We start from the raw sequence: 22,477 nt of genomic DNA, 5'->3' as shown, positions 1-22,477 counted from the left end.
CCCCTGTTTATAGCAGCACAGTTTGTAATAGCTAAAGCTTGGAAACAGCCCAAGTGCCCATCAACTGAAAACTGGATAAAGAAGATGTGGGGTTTTTTTTATGAAATTGAATACTACTAAGCCATAAAGAACAAGAAACTAGAGACATTTATAGCTAAATGGATTCATATTGAGGCCATACTCTTAAGTGAAATAAATAGGACACACGTGTACATACTGAATAGTTTCTCTAGTGTGAGAAACTGAAAGTGTAAATAAGGATTAAAATGATTAAAATGAATAATTGATAATTTGAAATAGGAAGAAAAGGTCCAAAGGGGTAGGAGAAGTGGGAAGGGAAGAGGAAAGGAAAGAAGGAAAAGGAAAAAATGAAAACAAAGTCTTTGTAAATAGGGAAGGGTGGAAGGGGTGAAGGGAGCACAGGGAATGGGGAAAAAATAAGAACAAAGATACATCATGTACAGGTACAAGCACCCAATCATAAATGTAAACGTTTTTTATACCTTAAATGTACCAATAAAAGAATTTAAGCAAAAAAAAAGAATAACCTAACATTTTGACTCATGTTTTCAGAATCCACAAGGTTAAATAAATGAAGAATTGGATGGTAACACAATTGGCCCAACTGGAGGACAACCCATCTCCAGTCCACATGCATGCTTTCCATGTCCCACTCTGATGCCTGCTGAATTACTTCCCATCAAAGTCCTCTTTACTCTCTTAGCCCTGTCAACACTTAAATTTTTTGAGAGTGAGAAAGTTACATTGATCTCCAGCTATGGAAGAGTATATCAAGCTTACTAAGAGGAGTGTTGAACCCTACTTCTCTAGACTCTTTCCCAGACCTTGCCCACTTTGAATATCCTTGGTTTGATGAAGGGGTTCAGTACTTGAAGAATTAGTTAGCAAAGCTGTCTTTAATAAACATGAGGGTCTGTCCACCCCTCACTTTGGCATCTGAGACCTACTGTAGGGATCATCAGTTGAAACTGAGTCATACATCCTTTTACAAGTGATTATGTGCACCAGCCGCTATCCAGTAGAGGGAATCCTACTCTTTCTTCCAACCTATGCACATTGCAGTCCAGTAAGATGCTGTGCTCACCTCACAGAGAGGCCTGTGACCTGGTGTGGAAAAGAGGAAATCAAGAGGCACCCTTGTTTCTTTGCTGCCTTCTACTTGTGTAGTTTTTAATCACTGAAAAATCTGAGTTCACAACACCATTCTAGACCCTGTGAGTGGTAAAATAAGTAAATATAATTTGGATTCACCTTCAATAAGCTTCTAGATTAATGCAAATACCAATGGATACACAAATAATAAAAGGTATAAAGAACAGGGGAAATAAAGAGACAGAGGGAAGAGACAGGAAAGAGGATGTAAACAAGGGAGGCAGGAAAAAAAAGGATGGAGGTGCCAAGTGTGACCTGAATTTAAAACTAAGCAAGGTCTGGTTCTTTGGATCCATAGGGCCTTTTATGAACAGGAGACAGCTGGCTCCCTCCACATTAAGCAAGTTTAATAGGACTTAGGATGGTCCTCATGACATCCTTTTTGCTCTATGCCCAAAAGGAAAAACAAAAAAGGTGAGCATGCATTTTGAAGTTCCTGGCTTCAAAGGCACAATGTATACCCTAATCTTTAATTTTTTCCATCAAATACTCCCACTCACTTCTCTTTTACTCCTATCAATTACAGGAGGAAATGTATTAACAAATCAGCCTTTCCTTCTAAACTGGACTTCAGTTTCCTTGGAGAGGGAATACTACATTGTGGATGAAGATTCCACATTCTTAGAAGTGATTCTCATGTGCAGAGGACACCTTGGAAGAACATCCTTCATCAGTAAGTAACTTGGGCTTGGTTGTTGGCAACAGGTCATGGAAACATGAAATGAAAAAGAATCATGAATGGTTTCAGAGGAGCCCCTAAAAGCTATATGTGAAAAGTGTAATGCAGTTTTCACTGCATGTGAGGCTCATATATGGATCAATGTTTTATCCTCCTCCATGTTTCCTTCTCTCTGGCATTTTACATTCTTTGTTTCATAACTCAAAGAACTCCAGAAAAATTAAGACATTCCTTCGCTATGCCACAATCCATTCAATTTCTTTAAAAATCACTTTAAGAATATAATACATTATTACACTTAGTTCTAGCTGTTTCTTTTAAAGAATTATTTATGAGTACATAATGCATTATTGTCTTCAGTTCTAATTATTTCCTTTGGTTATGTATAATTGTTTTAATCCCACTGTTAGATTATAAATTCCTGGAGGACATGTACAGTATCCAATTTGTCTATATTTTACAAGGGTCTTCTTCAGAAATACATCTTCTTGGGTATGTATGCTTGTATTATGCTTGTGTAATAATGAATCTCACTATTATCACTGATAATATTAATTGTTCTAATAATGCAACACATTGTCATAACATTTTTCACTGCCAGAACTTCCAGAAATCACTTTGTCTTTATTTTCATAATCTGTCAAGGAGACAAGTACAGGTATGTTATCTTCATTTTACAAAGGAGCATTCTGAGTCTCCCAGACAAGCATGACTTCACTCAGCATCCAGCCACCATGTCAGAACTGTTGGAGAGTAGCCAGGAAGGAAATGGGCTAGAGAAAAGTAGGTGACCAAGGAAAGGCACTCTTTTCCCAGTCTCCTCTCCCAGCCTGAGGCTTGTGGAATAGGAATTCTCCCTGAAGAAAAAGGTCAATCAGAGCCCCAGGTTACCTTGTCCACACACGGTGAAATTTGCTGCTAAGAACTTAAGCAGAAAAATGCCTCCTTTCTCTTGTAGGGTTCTGTCTCCACCATTTTGCATCTCAAGTCCTTCTTCTGAGTTTGGGTTAGTAGCTCAGGAAGTATTTTCATGTTCTAGTTCAGAAAAAACAATCTATATTCCCAAAACTATTTGAATGTTCACAGACGAAAGCCATGAAAGACCTTCCAGCCTGTTTAAACCAGTGCCTCTGCCTTGTTGTGTTCCCTTGCTCTGTCTGTGTTCATTGTAACACTTGCCATCCATGGCTTGTGTAATGGATCTGTGTTCACTGTCTGCTTCTCCAATAGACATCCAGTTCCACATAGTCAAGAACTGTGTCTTCAGTTACTCCCAACCCCGCCAACGTGGGGCATATGATAATCACTCAACATTTGCAGTTACGTGAACTACAGGCAGTCCTACTCATACAATACTACCCCAAACCACATCTACACCAAAAAAAGTGCACCTCTGAGACATGTTTACTCTGATGCTTCAGACAGACTTCCTAATGTCTCCATCCCACCCCAGGCCAGGGCTAGTACAAAAGCACAGGATCTACAAGAAAAAGACACAATATTGTAAAATTTGGCTTCCTGATCTGTCACTTACTCTTTTTTTGCAGTGTTTCAAAAACATTCAGTGATCCTGTGTGGATTATCCACCTCAGGATGTGTTGGTAGATGGCATATGGTACTAATTCTAAATCAGTCTCTCATGATCCCTGATATATAGCTAATGCTTCATGAATGGTAACTACCATTGTTGCTCCATGGCATTGTCAAACAGAACTGAAACCACCCATTCTTCTGTTTTTCTCCCCATACATGGAAAACTTTTTGAGAATAATGGTGACTGGACCCAATTCTGTGTGATGTTTTCAGCATCTTCCACACAGCCGATGCTCACCAAATATATTAAGCAAATACCACATGCCTGCTTTACTCCTATAGCAGTGATCTGACCCCTTGCTATCTTTCAGCTTCAGCTGAGGACATCATGTTCGTTTCCAACCTGTGGCCAAAGGAAGTTTGTCCTAAGTGTGGGCACTCTCTCTCTGTTACTGAGCTAGCATGAACGCACTTTTGCAAAGAAAACACTAGATATCTTTCCTTAGAAATTATTTTTATGTTTTATAGCTGTTAGTATGTTTTACAAGATTTCAGACTATTTGAGAAAGAGACAAAGGAATTGCGCAAGAAGCTATCAGTCTCACTTATGTGAAGAATTTCACCATAGCTAGTGTCAGCTCATAATTTTTGAGTTTACACACTTATATGACTACAGATCCTAAACCTTATAATGAAAGCTAAAGTGGGGAGGCATGAGTATTCTTGCTTCACTGGGCCTTCATTTGAGACATTAAAATAAAAACCAAACAATGCTAAATGCTGCTTGAACATTTTGTAGATAGGGGAGGATTATTTAGTATTGACAGGTGTTATGGTTTCGATCTGGGATAGTCCCAAAGTCTCGTGAGTGGAGTGGGGCTTTTGGCAGATGGATTGGATCAATGAGGTGCTGATGAATTTATGGCTAAATGTGAGGTCAGGGGGTGAAGCTTGGTCAGAAGAGGTGGGTCACTGGGGCATGACCTGGACAGGTAGATCTCTCTCCCTAGCTCCTCCCTTTGCTCTATCTGCTTCAGGGTCACCATGAAGTAAGAAGGTCTCCTCTTATCCAGGCCCTTCTGCATTTGAGCCTCCCAAGCATGGGCAGAAACTTGTAAAACCCATGAGCCAAAATAAACCTCTCTTTCTTTAAGTTGTGGGTGTTGGTATTGTGTCTCAGCAACGAGAAAGTAACTAGGACAAGAGGGTAGCCATTATATTTTTCACCATTATAGCTAACATTTGCCATTTTAGCACTATTTTGTTACTGTTTTATTGTTGCTGTCTGGTTTCCTAGTACATCACTAATTCCTCTTCCCTAACAGAGCTCCAGTCTACCCCTGCCTTTCTATTTCCACTGATCTAACTCCTGGGAAATTACTAAGAATTCTCACCCAGCCAAAAATCACTAAACACTTGAGGGAACAAGCTACCATGAGTAAGAATCTGCAGGAGAACACAACCCACAAAGTCTTTCCATCAAAGACTGAAGAAATTGGTACTCAAAAATATTTATTGAGTACCTACTGTGTGCCAGGCTCTGTCTCAGGAATTCATCAGTGAACAAAACAACCAAAAGATTCCTACCTCCAGAAGAGCTCATTTTCTAGTATCTTCTCTTTATAGTATGAGCTCTGGTAGCTGGGATAGTTTTTTACTCCTCTCTGAATCCTGAGCACCTTGTAGAATTTGGTACATTCAAAGACCCTTGGTGTGCATATGCTGAAATAAATAAACTGATGACTTTTTCTGTCATAACTCTTACCTGCTTTCCTCTCAATTCAGTTCACTTATGCTTATTTACACTCTTTTTATCAGAAGATCTTTATCAATGTCTTTTGGGGACATTAAAAGGAGCAATGTCTATATTGTCTATTTTCACAAACAGTAGAAACAACCTTGAAAGAATCTTTCTTCAGTCACTTGGCTTTACATTTATAGTTTCCTGATTTTTATTCAGCCATTGGAACCAAAGATGAAACTTCCAAAAAAGATAAAGATTTTAAAGTAAGAGCCTTTCAATGGATCAAATTCAACCCTGGACAGACCACAGCCATGTGGAAGGTGAGAATTATACCCAACAATAAGTATGAAGCTTCAGAAACTTTCCAGATCATTCTGTCAGAACCTGGCATGGCTGCACTGGAGTTTCTGGAAATGGCAACAGTTGAAATTGTGGACCCTGGAGATGGTATGTGAAATGGATTGATGTGTTCTATTAGTCCACACAAGTTCATGGATTCATTTCCAGCATGCACACCTTCCTCAAGCTCTGTGAGCCATTGGACAAATTCACACCCATTTAAGACTTAATGTGACGTAAATTGCTTCAAGATATTAGGGTTTTATTTGCTTCCAGCAATTATGAAAAGAAATATAGGTGATTAAAAGAGAGAGAGAATCTTTACCAGGATTCCTTTAAGATATACACAAATCCTCACTGTAAGCTTCCGGTGCACTATAGGTATGAAGTAGCCCAGAAGGCTAATCCACAGAGCTTACTCTAGGCCCATCTTCCCACAGTCTTCCACGAGTTCCTGCAGTCCATTCAGCAAATCAGGTGTAGACTTAGATGTCCACTGTCCTGAATGTGGCTGCTGAGTACCTCCCAACCCATATGTTTTAGCATATATTCCATGAAGTTCTGTTTTATACTTTTATGTCATCTTCTTGAATTCATCAATGGATTTTATGAATTCATTCATTCCGCAAATATCCAGAAAAATTAAACAGAAAGAAAACTCTATTAATTATAGTATTTACTGCCTCTTTGGGGGAAAGAAGATTATTCTTTAATGAGGACCTTTAGAATTCATCTTTGAATTTTAATGAGACACAGTGATTGAAAAAATTCATGTAGCACATAGAACTGTAGAACTTACAAACTGGAGGCTTGGCTTTGCACTCCACAGGGATCTACAAAGAATCCCTGGTATTATCATGTCCCAAGCATTAGCATAATAGAATGTCGACATCAGAGGCTTTCCATGGTCAAGTAAGTCTAGGAAATATTTCAACCCCACCACCTTTTGGAAGCATCAGAATTCACATTAGCATATTAAAGATCTTGAAAATCTTTCCTGTAAAGAAATCTGTTTAATTTTGTTTCACATATACCAACCTGGAACAGGCAATTTTTTTAGTCAACTCCAAGGAATATCCTTTAAATATTTTGAATTCTAGTTTTATTGAATGAAACACATTTTGAGAAATACTATTCTATATGGTCTGCACCTTGACCAATGTAAAAGAAGTAGGAAACATGCCTGCCATTGCCCCATGAACAAAGTTTCAGATCAGTTTTATTGGTTAACAGTGCTTAGATACAGGAACCAATTATGAATCCAAATGTAAGATATATGAGAAAATGGTGAAGAAGTCAAGGGATCAGCATGGACAAAGAAACTGAGGGTCATGGAAGCAGCAGTTTTTGAGGTGAGTTTTGCAAAGCAAGTGGTTTTCAACTTGAAAAGCAAGCTTTGATAAGCAGTGTGGCAGGAGCAAGTCTTCATTACTGGTACTTTCCTTCCTGGAACTCAAGTCCACTGTTTTCCTACAGGTTGATGCCAGTGTTGTTGAATCTCATTGAGGCAGAAAAAAACGAAGATAAAATTTTAACATGATATTATAACTACATAATTTAACACTGAATTCTAATTTAGTAAAAGAAGAAAGGGTGGTCTAGAACAATACTTTCCTTTTTTGCTTGATTTTTCCAAAGGAAGACTCTATTTGGATATATGATATTGGGAGGGAAAGAACTGAGGCAATTAAATATAATTTGATTCAGATATTCTCCCCTTAACACTAGGGATAGTAACAATCTACACTGAGTTTTTACTTTTTAAACAGATATATTTTAATTACATAGTGCATGCTTAATGAAAAGCCTTGGAAAACATTAAAACTCATAAAGAAACACTAGTTCATGTCAATCTGTCAACATAACTAATATTCATGCTGACATTTCAGTGAATGTTTCAACATTTCAGTGAATGTTTTAATGATGTGCATTTGTGTACACACGTGCACAGATGTATGCTTGTACGCAACTCAGTAAAATTTTTTCAGCATTTTAAGCCGCCAACACAGTATCTTATACAGGGTCTGCTAAGTAAATGTTGAATAAATTGTGGAATAAACCAGGAAAATATTTTCCTTCATTAATAAATTCTATTACCTGATCATTAAAAAGATTTCTTTATAAAAATGGACAGTAAAAGGCAGATGTATTAGATCTCTATTTAGAAAGCCTTATATTTTGGGAGGAGGGAACTATTACGGCAGGACCTTTCTTTACATTTTTAAGCTTGTTAACCTTTCTGATCTTTCAAATGAGTCTCCTAAACCCAATTCCACTGCTTTTCTATGACCATTTAATAATAAATATTATTTTCCAGTCTCACGCTTTTTAATACAGTCAATCATGTTGAAAAAGGTATGGTTCAAAAACTATGCACATTTTCTTCTCAGGTGTGTTAAAATATTACCAACCAAATATAAATCTCACTGAAATGTCTTCTGCCATATTTTTTTTTGAGTCAACAGTTTATACTCCAGAGGCAGAGTACAAAATAGAAGAGGATGTTGGGGAGCTTTTGATTCCTGTAAGACGGTCTGGAGACCCAAGCCAGGGACTAACGGTCATTTGTTGAGCATTTTCCTCACTGCTGAAGGAGAGATTTATTTGGCTCATGGTTTCAAAGGATTCAGTTCATGATGGGATGTCCTGAATGCAGAAATACCATAGTGAAGGGCATAGCATAGCAAAGTGGCTCGGTTCATGGAAAGCAGAGCCAAGGAGCAGCATCACAGAGGAGGAGGCCTGGGACTCAAGGTTTCCAAGGCCACACCTCCATGACCCTTCCAAACACAGCCAGAAGTGTGCTTCACTAATTTTCTAGGTGGCTCCAAGCCAGTCAGGTTGACAGTACAGCTTAACTCTCATAAGAAGGATGGTAAGAAATATTCTTATTTTCCAAAAATTGCTATCTAGCTGAGCATACGTGTAATCCCAGCACTCTGGGAGGATGAGGCAGGAAGACTACAAATCTAAGCCCATCCTGGGTAACCTAGTAATTTAGTAAGACCCTGTATCAAAATTTTTAAAAAGGGTGCTGAAGATGTGGTTCAGTGTGCCATGTGTAGTAACCACAAAAATTTGCTAATATACTGAATTATCTTATAGATTTTCTTTTACCTAAATCTGGTCTGCCTAAAGCATTTAAACATTTAAATTACTGTGACTTCTTTTTGCACTTTTAGCTATAAACCTATGTGTTTTTATTTTTTTTTTATTTATTTTTTTTTTTTATTTTTATTTTTTTTGGTACCAGGAATCGAACTTGGGTCCTTGTGCGTGCGCAACAGGCAAAGAAACCACTGAGCTAAATCCCCGGCCTATGTTTTTATTTTTAATACTATAGAAATGTACAGAAACCCATGAAGTCCATTCCTAAGTATATACTACAGAGAAATAAAAGTACATGCCCGCTCAAAGATGAATTTAGGATATTAATTAAAGTATTATTTAGAATAACTAAGAACTAGAAAGAACTAGTTATCAACTGGTAAATAAGTAAATAAACTGTGGTCTAGCCATACAATGAGGAAGAGCAGTCAGCAATGAAAGGAAACAAAGTTATGATGCATGGATGAATCTCGAAATCATTGTACTCAGTGAAAGAATCCAGATATTAAATGTATGTTTCCACTTACATGAAATTCTCATAGAGGCAAATAAATCTATGGTTGCAAAAAACAGATCTGTGATTTCCAGGGCCTGAAAGAGAAGGAACGAGATGGATTGCAAGGGATAAAAGTTAACATTTGTGGGTGGATCTTCTTCTGTGTTATGATGGTTTGTGGTTACATAACTATACGTATTTGTCAAAACTCATCAAATTGTGATGATTCTTAATGTAAGAAAATTATTATTAAAAAGTTTCAAGTGCACAGAATCTAAACCTAAATCCTCCAATCAATTCTGCACTTCTTATAAAATACCCAAGCAATTATGTGGCTGCTTTAGGAAGTCATACAAGGAATGCTAATCAGAGTATAAGGAACAGATTACATATACACTGCTCACAGCTATGTCACTGTGGGCAGAACAGGGAAAGGAACAATTCTATCTATACCATTATGATGTTATAGATCTTCTAGTCTTAATTTTTCTGCCCCTCAATTTTCCCATCTATAACATGAAGGATTTGGGCTAAGCCAGTCCTAATAGCCTATTATCTTCACTTAGAGTCTAATAAAAACAAACCTTATTCAGTATACTCTAACGACACCAAATCTGGATCATATCAAAATACAACAGTCTATTTTAAAAGCCTTTGTTATATCTTGGAGCTTAAATATACCACCCAGCTGGTGGCAATATTAGTAGAAATGTTAAGCACTGTAAGCCCTAGTTGGAAGAACTACATCACTGGCCACAAGTCTTTGAAGAGTATAATTTGTCCCTGGCTCTTCTCTCTCTGTCTCTGCCTCCTTGTTGCCTTGAGTTAAGAGCCTTTCCTCCACCATGTGCTTTTCATCATGATGTTTCTGCTTCACCACATGCCTAAAAGCAATGGAACCAGCCAACCCTAGAGGAAACTTCTAAAACTGTGAACCAAAATAAAACTTTCCTCCTTTAAATTGTTTATCACTGGTATTTTGTCCCATAAGGAAAAGTTGATTAACACAGCCTGCTAATATTACTGTTTGTGACTGGGAAAGATAATGTTCCTTATAATTCAGACAACTATTTTCTAAAAACAGTTAAAAGAACTGATGGAGAATTCTCATTTAGAATTCCATTCTGTTCACTTGCCCTGTTCCTTCCTACACTCCTGTAGGTTCTGCCACAGGCACGATTCCTTCCACAGTGGTAGCTTTCTCTGACTACATCTCATGACCAGCAGACCACAGCAGCATCCTCCACTTTGAAAAGGATGAAACTGAGAAGACCTGCCGGGCCCTCAGCTTCGATGACTCTTTTTATGAAGAGGAGGAATATTTTCACGTGTCCCTGAGCCTGCCAGTGGGAGGACAGCTGGGAGCCAAATTCCCACCACCAAGGTAATCATCCTGGCTGATCATGAAGATGGTAAGTTCCTTTCCTGCTTCCTCACTCTTGGCGTTAGCTGCCTTCTGTTCACACTTTCCTCCAACTGTTGAAAACCAAGTTCAGCTCGATTACCTTTTAAAGGAATATTTGATGCTCTCCTTTCTCCAAATGAGTAAGTAGCTTTTCAAAAACAAAGATATTACTAAAGCCAAGGTCAAAATGAAAATGCAAAAAGATTAAATGTTTGCTTATGACTTTATTTTTGAAGGAAGGAAAGAAAGAGCAAGCACAAAGAAGTTACATAAGACTTGGAAAGAAGCCAAGAAAAGGACCTGAGTCAAGTTTCCAGATTCCCAACCAGGACCACTGCACAAGGACTTTTATCTTGGCAGCACAGGGATCCTCTCTGAAAACAGTCAGTAGATGCATCTTCAACTGGCACAGATGAGCCAGGCATGGTGGCACATGCCTGCAACTTTTGAAAGAAAATAGTAATAAAGACAAGACCAGGATCAGACTATATTACTAGTCTCCTATTGGACTGATTGCTTCATCTCTCAACCACGCTTTTGTCAGGACTAGACAGGCTATGAGTTGCTGTGCTCAGATCGAGGCAGCATTAGACTGGCTTGCTAGTCTTAACCCAAAATTAATGCAACTACTTTATGGATCCAGCATAGAACTTCCATAAAACTGAGAGCTCTGTCAAGAGATAAGCAGATGGAGTCAAGTTTGAGCAGTATATATGCTCTCAAGGTGCATGGGGTAAATTTATCATGTATTATAATGTTTTGTTTGAAATTGTGTCTTTAAAACAACCATAGAACAAGGGAAAATATGAGTAAGGTCAAAAGTGGTTTTTCATTTGTTTATTTTTGGCCTGAATGGCTTTGCTTGGTGATAATGTACCCTACACCCTATGTACCAGACCTTAGAAATAGGTAGTAGACCATTAAAAAGGAAAAGAAAATGTGAAGTTTAAATTCAAAAGTTTCATGCTTTCTTCTTTGTGTACTTTTCAAATAAGTCTCCATTACAATTAAGATAGCAATTTTTTCTTAAAGGGGAAAGGGAAAGATGAAAGAAGTAAAATTTGAAAAATAAAAGGAAGATGAGACAGAGGAGAGAAAAGTGAGCTAAATAATACAATTAAAAACAAAAAACATTAATAGAATTAGGTAACAGTAACAGGAAAGAAAAAAACCAGAAAAGAACACTAAGAAAATAAGAATAAAACGAAGCGCAAAAGAGAGAAAAAACAAAGGAAAAGAGAAATGAATCCAAAAAAATCCCTCCACGTGTCTGGGTGAGTAGTTTCCTTCCAAGGCCTGCAGTATTAAAATCCACCAGATATGGGGGAAGGATAGTGAGTCACACCTAGTGCTTATTTTGTTTCCATACCCACTATTTTTGTGTGTTTGCTGAGTTCTGTCTTGCCTTTCCTGTTGAGCAGGGTCAGTCAATGGTGTGGTTGCTCCCTTAGGGCTGTATTCACTCCAGTGGCTCTTCATGTTTATTCTCCTCTTTACTCTCTAAATCACTGCTGTCTCCACCTAGCAGTGGGCTTGTGAAGTCCCTCCCTTGCTCCAGAGATGCCTCTCTATCCATACACCACTGGATGTGGCAACCATGCTAGCCAAAGCATATCCCTGATCATATTAGCTGATGAGGAAAGGAAAGAGACCACTAACCTCTGAGCTAAATATAGGCAGCAAGGGGAATGGTGGGGAGGGACAAGCAGTCTGCTACACCTAATGCCAGCTATTTCAGACCCAGGCCCCTCAGAAAACCACATGCAACCTGCATGGGTTCTCATCACGGACAGTAGAATCACCATGTCCTTCACAGCCTGAACTCACAACTGCTTAAACTTCTCAGGAGGGGACTATGACTAGCCTGTGCCCTCTCTGTGACTGTCTTGTGGCCATTTCCCACCAAGTCACTGTGGCAGAGGGACCCCAGAAACCCTGAAGTATAGTTGTTCTGTGGCTTCTGATTCCTTGAAAGCTCAGTATTAAACAATTAACAATTAACTCCTTCCCAAAGTAGCTCATGATTAATCTCGCTCAAATATGGATCTCCTCTCCAATTTTGGCATGCCATGCAGGAGTCTCTTTCAGGGTAAAATCCTATACTGTATTTTCAGTTTACAATAGCCAGGGGCTTTCCTTAGGGCTAGCACTGCCAGTTCATTGTTTCACCCTGGGGATGCCTATGATCTCCAGGCATACTTTATGTTTACGGAGACAAGTTCCCCTCCCATGGAGCAAGGGTTAGTGTTTCAGATGCTTCACTCTTTCCTCTGCATTGTCTTCAGTTTCTCAAGTTTCTCTATGATTTTCAATTTTGCTGTTGGCTCTTTCTTAATTCCTGGAGCTCTTCTTCCTTTTCTCTTTGCTAAGTCATTGTTTTCCAGGTGTCTCAATTCAAGGTATTGTAGAGGTTGTGATATGCTGCCAACTATTACTCTGCCGTCTTCCAAAAGATAACATGTTACTTACTAAGCTACAAACATCTGAAATCAAAGAGGCTGGTGGGTTTTGCCAGTCCTGTCAATTAGGAGTGAAAAATACCCACAGTGCAAAGAAGAATCATGAGCCAAAAATAATTTACCTACCCAAGAAAAGATTCTAGACCAGCTTAATGACGAGCTTAGCCAGGCAGGCGGAGACAGAGGTCCATGGCCACCGGGAGCTTTTTTGTCCATCCCCAAAACCATACAGGATAATTTCTTTTTCTAAAAATGCAGACTATTTTCTCCAAATTTTTAGAAAACATAATAAAGTCAAAATATGTCAGAGTGAGTTAAAAGTATCCATTCAATAAATTCTTTTTTTTTTCCAGTACTGGGGATCAAACTCAGGACCTTGAGCTTGCAAGGCAAATATAGCACCACTGAGCTACATCCCCGGCATGCAACAAATTCTTGAATGCTTACAATACACTGAATATTATGTCACTGAAGGTACAAAGATACAATGTGTGTATGGAATATAGCCCCTGATCTTGGGAAATTCATAAGACTCTAAGACAAACACAAAACAGCATGATACAATGGTAGCACTAACATTTTCACTTTCCAAAGAGGTAGTGAATCAAGAGGGGGTGGGTATTCTAGCCAGGTAAGCTGAGGCAGAAGGATTTTGAGTTTGAGGCCAGTCTGGGAAACTTAGCGAGACTCTGAAAAAAAAAAAAAAAACCTAAGAGGTGTATAAGAAAATCAAGGAAGTCATGTGTGTTATGTGCAAAAGTTAATCATTAAATCCTGTCCATCAAGGACATAATGAACTATAGAGTCTGGCACTGCCCAGAAAAATCTCAATGTGGGAGACAAGCTAATTGGTTGCTTTCATTGATGAGCAAATGAGAAGGGCTGCATCAGGATTAAGCAGTATTTGTGGAGTATATCAAAGAAAAGATGCATCAGAATTGTCAGGGAACACTTGTAAGCCCTGCGCGCAGGAGAAAGCCAGTGTGGGCTGGTCTCACTTCTTGTCCAAAAGCGCCATCTAGAGGGCTGAACAGTCCTCAATAGAGGTGCTGCCAAATGCTAATAGGTTGAGGAAGGGACCACACAGAATAAGGCAGTAATGATGTTTCATCCTCAAAGAAACACAGAAAGCCAGATACCTAACTATACGAGTGACAAATTTTAAAAGAACCCACAGAGTGCACATGAGAAACAGTCAGTTTTTCTTCCATATTTCACAACCTGGGGATACTGATCACCATGAAGTTAGTCATGGAGAAAGGACTTTCCTGGGTAGGCATGGTGGCTCAGGCCTGTAATCTTAGCACTTTAGAGACTGAGACAGGAGGATCACCATGAGTTCAAGGGCAACCTGAACTACACAGCAAGATCCTGTCCAAAAAATAAATAAATAAAATTTTTTAAATTAAAAAAAACTTTCCTGCTCCTCTTTCCTTTCCCATCCCAAGTATGGAGACAACAGGAGGTGGAGTGGCAGTTCTTGGAAGGAAGAGAGATGATGACCTAGCATTCTTTTTTTGGATGCAGGCTTCCTACCTGCGATATTCCTGAGGCAAGCAAATGCCAAGTGTGACCCATCACCACAGTTACAGAACTATGCAAACTTTTAGAGAAGCACTGGGGTAAAAAATGACTAATTTCCTGAGAAAATTAAATGTGGCTTCATGGAGTAAGTAACTCTATCAAGAAAAGAGTACACATTGGCCAAGCGGGCACATTCTAGCTCAGAGGGCTTCACCAGCAAACACAGAGGCTCATAAGTGGGTGTGGTGCCGCCCTGCTACAATCTCAGATCCTGGAGAGGCTGAGGCAGAAGAAACACAAGTTGAGGGCCAGCCTGAGCAACTTAGCAAAAACCTGTCTCAAAATAAAATTTAAAATTAAAAAGGGCTGGGGTATAATTCGGTTAGAGAGTGTTTTCCTAGCATGCAAAAGCCCCTGGGTTCAATCTCAAGCATTACAAAGAAAAAAAAAGAAAGAGGCCCACAAACACATGCCACATTCGGTGCATGGTGAACTATGGGTTTAACTGGGGAACAGGGCACAGCGTGTGGTACGATTCCAGATGATTTTAGGGCAGCGGAGGGGAGGACCAATTCGGATTATGAAAGGTTTTGTGTGCTATGGTAAAACTTTTAGTAAATTTTCCTCAGTGTTTACAAGATCTGCTAAAATATATACAGACTAAATGGATACTTGCTAAATACCGGTATGATTTCTACACTCAAAACTTTAAATTTTAATTTATATATCCTTGCAATATGTTTGCAAAGATGTCAACTCTGTAGTGCTGATGTTTTCCATTGTACAATCTTAGCTCCTTTCCTGCATCATGAAGCTGCTTCCCAAATGTTTATATTTACCTCCAAATACCACAATCCAAACAAAAACACTTACTTCAAAACCTTTTTAAGGCAATATGTATCTTGTATAACACCAAAACCTTGTACAAGCTTTAAATAGGTAAATTCATAGGCTACCCTTTTTAGAACAGAATGGACCACATCTGTTTTCCTGGCCCAGGCTTCACATTCTCACTGTCAAATGTTCCATCTTCCTAGAAAATGTTCTTTGCCCATAGCCTGGTGCCTGTCTTGGCCTCCTCCACCTTCTTTCCAGCGAGCCACTTCCCTACCTCTGTAGGGAGAATTTCTGGCATTTCAACTACCAGGATCCCACCGCCCCCTGATAGGAGTGTGACCCTGGGATCAGCAAATGCCATGAAAAAAAGCACAGCAGAGAAAAGGCTCCCTAACTTCCCCACCATCTCTTCCAAACAATAGCCAACTTGCCTGCATTAAAGGTGGCACATTTCCCCCTATTTATTCGACAGAGTTATATATATGTATATATATAGGGGTTTTTTGTGTACCGGGGATCAAATTCTGGTCCTTGGGCTTTCGAGGCAGGCAGTGGAACCACTGAGCTAAATCCCAGGCCTATATTTATTTTTTAAAATGAACAGTTCCAACTATTCATTTATTTACTTTATCTCCAAACACTTCCTGGAATCAAAGTCATCGGAGGCTACTCTTTGACATGGCTTTTTGGGTGCTTTGAGGTTTTGTTTTGTTATGGGGTTTTTTTGCCCTGAACTACATATTGAACAGGATCTATGGGATCTGTTTGGTCTGGCAATTATAAAAAATACCCCTTCACAAAGAGCCAGAAACAACATGCCATAGGAAGCTGAAGCATCCTTAGTCTGTCCCTTCATGCCTCCCTAGAGCCTACTCTGCACTTTGGAGATTCGGAGTATCACAGTGATGAAAGTGCTGGCTACCTCGAGGTACATGTCTGGAGAAGAAGCGCTGATCTTTCCCATCTGTCACTGTGCATTCCAGAAAGGCAAAGCAGACCCCAGCAGAAGGTGAGGGGGCACTGAAAGGACCTATCATTAAGCCAACACACATACATGGGGGTCTAGTCTGTCCAATGGAAGCATGCCGAATCTTTGCAGGCTCTGATGTAAAGTTTCTTCTACCTGAGCACATAGATGCTTTGTATATTTTACTAGCTAGCTTTTCCATTGCTGAGATAAAAATACCTGACATCTCCAATTTAAAGGAGGAGAGGATTAATTTGGCTCACATTTCAAAGGTCTCAGTCCATGATCCACAGGCTCCAAGGCGGGAACATCATAGCAGAAAGGTGTGGTGGGGCAAAGCTCTTAGTTCACAGCAGCTGGGATATAAAGCAGAGAGGAAAAGCCAGAGAGGAAAGGAGTCAGGGACCAGATATAGTCCCCAAAGTTACACCTCCATGACCCACTCAAACACTCAGAAGCATGCTTTACTAATCACCTAGGCATCTCTCAAGCTGATCAAGTTGGCAATCAAGATTAACCATGGCATATATCTAACAAATTTTCCTATGTACAAATAAATAGAAGATTCAAGCAGCAGTCTTTATAATTTATTCATGACCCACTTGATAGTCATGGACTCAGATTAATTTTCCAGTGTTCAGAATATTTGTAGATACTTTAGTTGCTCATAAATAATATGTCAGATGAATGAATCCCACAGTGGCTGGGCAAATCTCAACTCCTAGAGAAATCCAGTCACCTCTTAGATTTTTGAAGAGAAGGAAGGTTTTACTTTTGACTCTTGGGCATTCTCTTTGTCTTTCAGCTTCACATCCTCCTGTCCCATTCATCTTTGTGTTTCCTGATAGAGTGATGAAGGTCTAGCTGACAGTGAGGCTAGTGGTTCTAAACACTACTTTTGAATACCATACCTCTTCCAGCTCACCAGAGGTTTTACAAGAAAAATTTAAAAAGTAGGACCCAACAGGAAGAGAGGGGCATCTCCGTCTGCATTAAGAGTTACATTTTCTCATTTCTGCTTGTTCCTTTTGGTCTCCTGAATTATGGACAACCAACATAGCTGAGATCCAAATCTCAGAGGAATATTTTAAGATTAAAGCAAAATTCCTATAAATAAAACCAAACAATCTAAAAATCTTCACTGATATGGCTTAAGAAGAGTTAGGTGCTCATTTACATATGAAAATGTGACTAGTTTCATCATATACTTAGAAACAGATAAAGAAAATAAAAGCAGACATTGTTCTCACACATGGAAGAACTGACATGCTGTAATGTTGCAGTGAACATATCACAGGATATTGTACATGAAAACAGTAATAATTCTTACGAGATTTTTTTCCTTCTTTTTTTTAGTTTTCGAAGAGGGTCATTTCTTGTCCTATTATGTATCCATGGAAGCAAAAGTAAATAGATCAGTTGGTTCACTTGACTTTTTTCGTTGTAGTTGAGAAGATAATTTTAAATTCATTTAGATAATCCTTTTGCATGAAAACAATGGCAACATGCTCACTCTCAGGTAGGGATAGACAAATAGAGTGTTGTCCACACTCAGGGCATGGTTCACAAGTTTAATCGGGAAAGATGCAGAGATAACAAGTTAGACTTGATAATCTATAGAACCTACTATATATCTGACATCTGCTTAGGCTGGTTAATACACAATAATGATTTTGCATATATATTTATAAGTTATTATAATTTTCTACGTTAAAAATCATAGCTTCTAGGTACTCAGTGCCTATTATTTGCCACAAACTATGCTGGCAACATTACCAGATTGTCTATAATCTTCATAATGACCTGGTAACATAGCTAGAATTAGCCCCACTTTACAGTTGAAGAAACAGAGACTCAATAAAGTCAAGCCATTTGTACAAATTAGCAATGGACCAAGATTTGTGCCAAACTGCATTAGATACAAAACCGTCTTTCCATTATTCTCCTACTTTGGCAAGGTTTACCATAACTCCATTTTGTTTTCAATTAACGCCATTGTGTGATGAGCTTTAAAAAATTTTTTAAACAACCTCAAACTTAAAGAAAGCAACAAGTACAGTGAAACACTTTTTCCTCTGTCATCAAGAGTAAATTACTCTAAAAACTTAGCTTAGTTCCTACAAAAAATTCAGAATACACAATACAAGCATAAGATTGGTGAATTAACTTCATGCATTTCAACAATATAATCCTAGGCTTTTGTTTAAATTCCAACAATTATATTCAAATCACTCTTCATAACAAAAGAATCCAGGCCAAAATCATGTAAGGTATTTAGTTGTTGTGTCTGCTTTCATTCCTAACAATCTAGACCAGTTCCTTTTCCTTTCTTGGCTTTTCACCTGGATGTTTTCAGAGATGGTAATCCATGTTTTGTAGTATATAGAATGTTCCCCCAATTTGAGTTTGTCTGTTGGTTTCCTCATTATTAGATTCAGCTTATATATTTCAACATGGCTATCAGAGATAACTCTGCTCCCATCACATGCTATCAAATGGCAATTTCAATTTATCCCATCACTGTACTGGTGGTACCTTTGACCACTTGGATAAGGTGATATCTGCCCATTATAAAATTACTCCTTTTTTCTTTGCAATTCCCAAGAATTTTATGGAGAAGTATTCTGAGACAATGTAAATATCTGTTCCTCGAATTATTTCTACATTTATAAGCCCTGGCAGTTTCTATTTTCTTCCATGGGTTTATCATTGTTGCTATCATCACATTTGATGGCTTTTCAAATAAGTAGCAAAGAAGCTACATGATCAGATGTGCCAACTTACAAAAATGACTAAAAACCCAGAGAAAGGTAGAAACTTTGTGGCTGGATAAAACTGAGCAGAATATTGTAATATTAAACCAGAAACCCGGAGCATACAAATGAGTGACACCTACCTGAAGTCAAGTTTGTGAGTCACTCTCAAGATTAACAATAAAAAGAAACCCTTCCATTTCAAATTGAAGGGCCCTTGAGTGTGTCAATCAATGAGATCTGTGTGGACATTGAGGGAAAAGAGATGGGCCTGGTCTGATAAAGATGGCGATGGACATGGGATGAGTGACCACATAGCTTTTGATAGAATAAGGAAATCCCCCCTTTCTGGGGATTGAGACCACAAAATACATGATTCTGATAGTTTTGAGTGCAAAAGGGAATGTTTTTCAAAGTTGATGAGATCTCCCATTTTTCTCTAGAAAAAATAAACTTACAGCAATGAATCCTAGTCTGATTAGTGTATTTTCACTCCCTGCTAGCTGGAAAAGATGACACCAGCATCAGCCAAAATCTGGACTTTGCCCCAGGAGTGAACATGCAGATGTTCCAAGTAACAATCCTTGAAGACCAGGGACAGCCCATCCTGGAGGGTCTGGAGAAGTTTGAATTACTTCTCCAGGTGCCTAGAGCTGCAGTGCTTGGAGAACCAAGTAAAATGATTATCAATGAGAACACCACTGACTGAAAGGAGAGTTCTTACAGTTCCTTGGAGTGAAAAACTTAAGAGAGAAACAAGCAGCCAAAATATGACTCCTAACTCTACCATTTCTAGAGCTCAGCAACTCTGGGAAGGTAATGAAAGAGTGCTGTCATTGGTGTAATATTCTGCTGATATGTGCAAATATCATTTATGTGACAAGGATATAGAAATATACATGTATACAGTGAAAAGATTGAGCCTATAAAAATTGAAACCATGCTTTTGTTATCCTTTTTCTATTTTCTTTTACTTTGTTACCTTTTGTTCCCCCATTAACTTTATTGGTACATTTTAGGTATAAAATACAGTTACATTAATCATTGGGATCTTGTACCATTACATGAGTCTCTTGGTTCTTATTTTTTTCCCCTTCCCTTGACATCCCTTCAGCCCCTCTACCCTGCGCTATTTGCAAAGACCTTGTTTCCATTTTTTCCTCTTCTCATATTTTTTCCTTTCCCTTTTTTCCCTTCCCCTACCCCTCCCAATTCCCCTGCTCTTTTAGACCTTTTCTTCCTGTTACACAATATCAGTTATACATTGTTAAAGTTACAATATTAAGATCTAGGAGACATTACCACAGATTTTACAGAATTGAAAAGGATATAGAAAGCATATTGCAAAAATCTTTTTCAAAATAAATTTGACAACTTCTAAGAAGTACCTTGGAAGGCAAATTAATGAAACTAACTCTGGAGGAAATATAAAATTTGAATAGCACCTATTAAAGAAAGTATATTCCTAGCTTGAAAACCTACCTATATGACACCAGCAGGCTCATAAACATTTTAACTGATAAATTATATCAAACAATTAAAGGAGAAAAAAGAAGGAACACTTCTCCCCTCATTTTAGGAAATCAACATTGTGCTAATCCTAAAACTGGATAAAGATAATAGAAGAAAAAAGTATGAACATAGATAGAAATTGGCTTAACAAAACAAACTATTAGAAGTCAAATCTGGCAGGATGTAGAAAGTGGTTTTGTTATAGGGATGGCAGTGTTGGTTCAGCATTGGAAGATCCACCCCCAAAAGTCATCATTTTAACAGAGGAAAGGAAAAAGCCATATGATCCTGTCACTAGTTGGAGAAAAGGTATTGGACTAAATTCTACAGCTGTTCATGGTAAAAGCTATCAGGAGACTAGAAGTAGAACAGAAACTTCTCAACAGATTAAAGACATGTACTCCATACTTCCAGGGAGAACACCTTATATGAATGGAGATGATACAATGCTTTCTCCTTAAGGTGGGGAACAAGGGCAGATATGCTTACTCTTTATCTGTCCATTAAACTTTTAAACCTAGTCCCTACCAAAATAGTCTGGCAATAAAATGACACAACTGGGATAGGATTGGCATGGCAGAAGCAAAATCTTTATATGTAGATGAAATGATCATCTACAGAGAAAATACTAAGAAATCTCTGGGAGCCCCTAGAACTTGCACTTGAATTTAGCAGGATTAGAAAACATAAGGTGTATATAAAAATTCAGGTCTGTGTATACTTGCTAAAAATAAAGAATTGGATATTGAAATTTAAAAGTTATGTTGGAGTAAAAGGACCTAGAAAAGTTAAAAACAAAACAAAAACAAAAACAAAAACAGTGTTGGAAGACGTTTAGTAAATAATTTTAAGACTTCCTCTAAAGCTATAGTAATCAAGGCAGTGTTGGTGTAAGGAAAGATATATAGATCATTGGAATAAAACAGAGAATCTAGAAATAGAACCACACATATATGGCCCACTGAGTTTTGAAAGATTATTTAACTTTAGCATTTTATAGAATATAAACTCTATTTAAGAGTCTAGGAAGAGACAGTGTCTTCAGCAAACGCCACTAGAACACCTGGTATCCGTATATAAAAAATTAACCTCAACCCTTTTTTTCCATACATGAAAATAACTTGAAGGGATCTATGAACCTAAATAAGAAAGCCTAGAAGTATGAAGCTTTAAGAAGAAATTATAAGGGAAAATATTTATGAATTCAGGGTAGGCAAGAACTACCTAGGATTTAAAGACATAACGTATAAAAGAAAAAAATTGATAAATGAGATTCCATCAATATTTAGAACTTTAAATGACATCATTAAAATGAAAAGTAGCCCCTAAACAGACCATATTTACAATGCATATAACCTATGACCAGAATATATAAAGAACTCTTACAGCTCATTAATAGACAACCCAATTAAAATGTAAACATAAGATGATAAATAGCCAGTATAACACAAGGAATGGTGTGCAACTCTAGAATCAGAAAAATACTAATCAGTACAATAATAAGATTGAATTATACACTCATTAGGGAGATGAAGTTAAAAGTTTTAAAAGCCTTGTCATGACTTTTCCTTTTTGTTGGATTCTCCCCCTTTGCGTTTAATTTGCCAAGCCCAATGGATTCATTCTGCTGATTTCCTGGGGTTGTGATCCTCATTGTCTCTTCCTAGGGTATTGTCTAAAATTTTTTGGAGTGCCAATTTGGTATTCATGAAGTTCCTGAGGTGCTCTTTATCATGAAAGTATCTTATTTCTCCATCAATTTTGAAAGATAGTTTTGCAGGGTACATCAATCTGGGTTGGAGGCTGTTTTCCTTTAGGGTTTGAAATACATCACTCCAAGCTCTTCTTGCCTTGAGGGTTTGCATGGAGAAGTCTGCTGTGATTCTGATGGGCTTTCCTTTGTATGTGATTTGTTTCTTTTCTCTCGTTGCTTGTAGAATTTTGTTCT

The 22,477-nt window shown here is 38.1% G+C and overlaps 1 protein-coding gene and 1 long non-coding RNA gene across 7 annotated transcripts in view; one reads left to right on the top strand and one right to left on the bottom strand.

Annotated features, from left to right (window-relative positions):
• Nucleotides 1–20,113, top strand: part of Frem3 (FRAS1 related extracellular matrix 3) — a 64,354-nt gene extending 44,241 nt beyond the window's left edge. The window contains 9 exon segments of the mRNA XM_021247709.2: nucleotides 1,700–1,846; nucleotides 5,346–5,576; nucleotides 6,637–6,638; nucleotides 7,927–8,042; nucleotides 10,226–10,446; nucleotides 10,449–10,484; nucleotides 16,164–16,256; nucleotides 16,259–16,306; nucleotides 19,521–20,113. Of these exon segments, the coding sequence (XP_021103368.2) occupies nucleotides 1,700–1,846; nucleotides 5,346–5,576; nucleotides 6,637–6,638; nucleotides 7,927–8,042; nucleotides 10,226–10,446; nucleotides 10,449–10,484; nucleotides 16,164–16,256; nucleotides 16,259–16,306; nucleotides 19,521–19,756 (1,130 nt within the window). The 3' untranslated portion in view covers nucleotides 19,757–20,113.
• LOC147823368 (uncharacterized) overlaps nucleotides 1–22,477 on the bottom strand; it is a 74,739-nt gene that overhangs the window by 37,367 nt on the left and 14,895 nt on the right. For 3 of the 6 annotated variants that reach the window (XR_015443965.1, XR_015443961.1, XR_015443966.1), the window contains 3 exons: nucleotides 16,528–16,620; nucleotides 9,104–9,167; nucleotides 5,570–6,966 (listed from right to left, as the gene is read on the bottom strand). The exons of 1 other annotated variant lie outside the window; for it this stretch is intronic. This is a non-coding gene — a long non-coding RNA (uncharacterized LOC147823368). Of the gene's footprint in view, nucleotides 1–5,569; nucleotides 6,967–9,103; nucleotides 9,168–16,527; nucleotides 16,621–22,477 lie in introns of those variants that run through there. 2 more of the 6 variants (XR_015443963.1, XR_015443964.1) reach the window with 2 other exon arrangements.

This window comes from Heterocephalus glaber, unplaced genomic scaffold, assembly GCF_053883595.1.
Source record: "Heterocephalus glaber isolate CG9 unplaced genomic scaffold, H.glaber_assembly_v1.0 deba00001587, whole genome shotgun sequence".
NCBI lineage: Eukaryota > Metazoa > Chordata > Mammalia > Rodentia > Bathyergidae > Heterocephalus > Heterocephalus glaber.
Note: the sequence above shows the minus strand (reverse complement) of the source record. Positions and strands in the feature narration are given on the sequence as shown.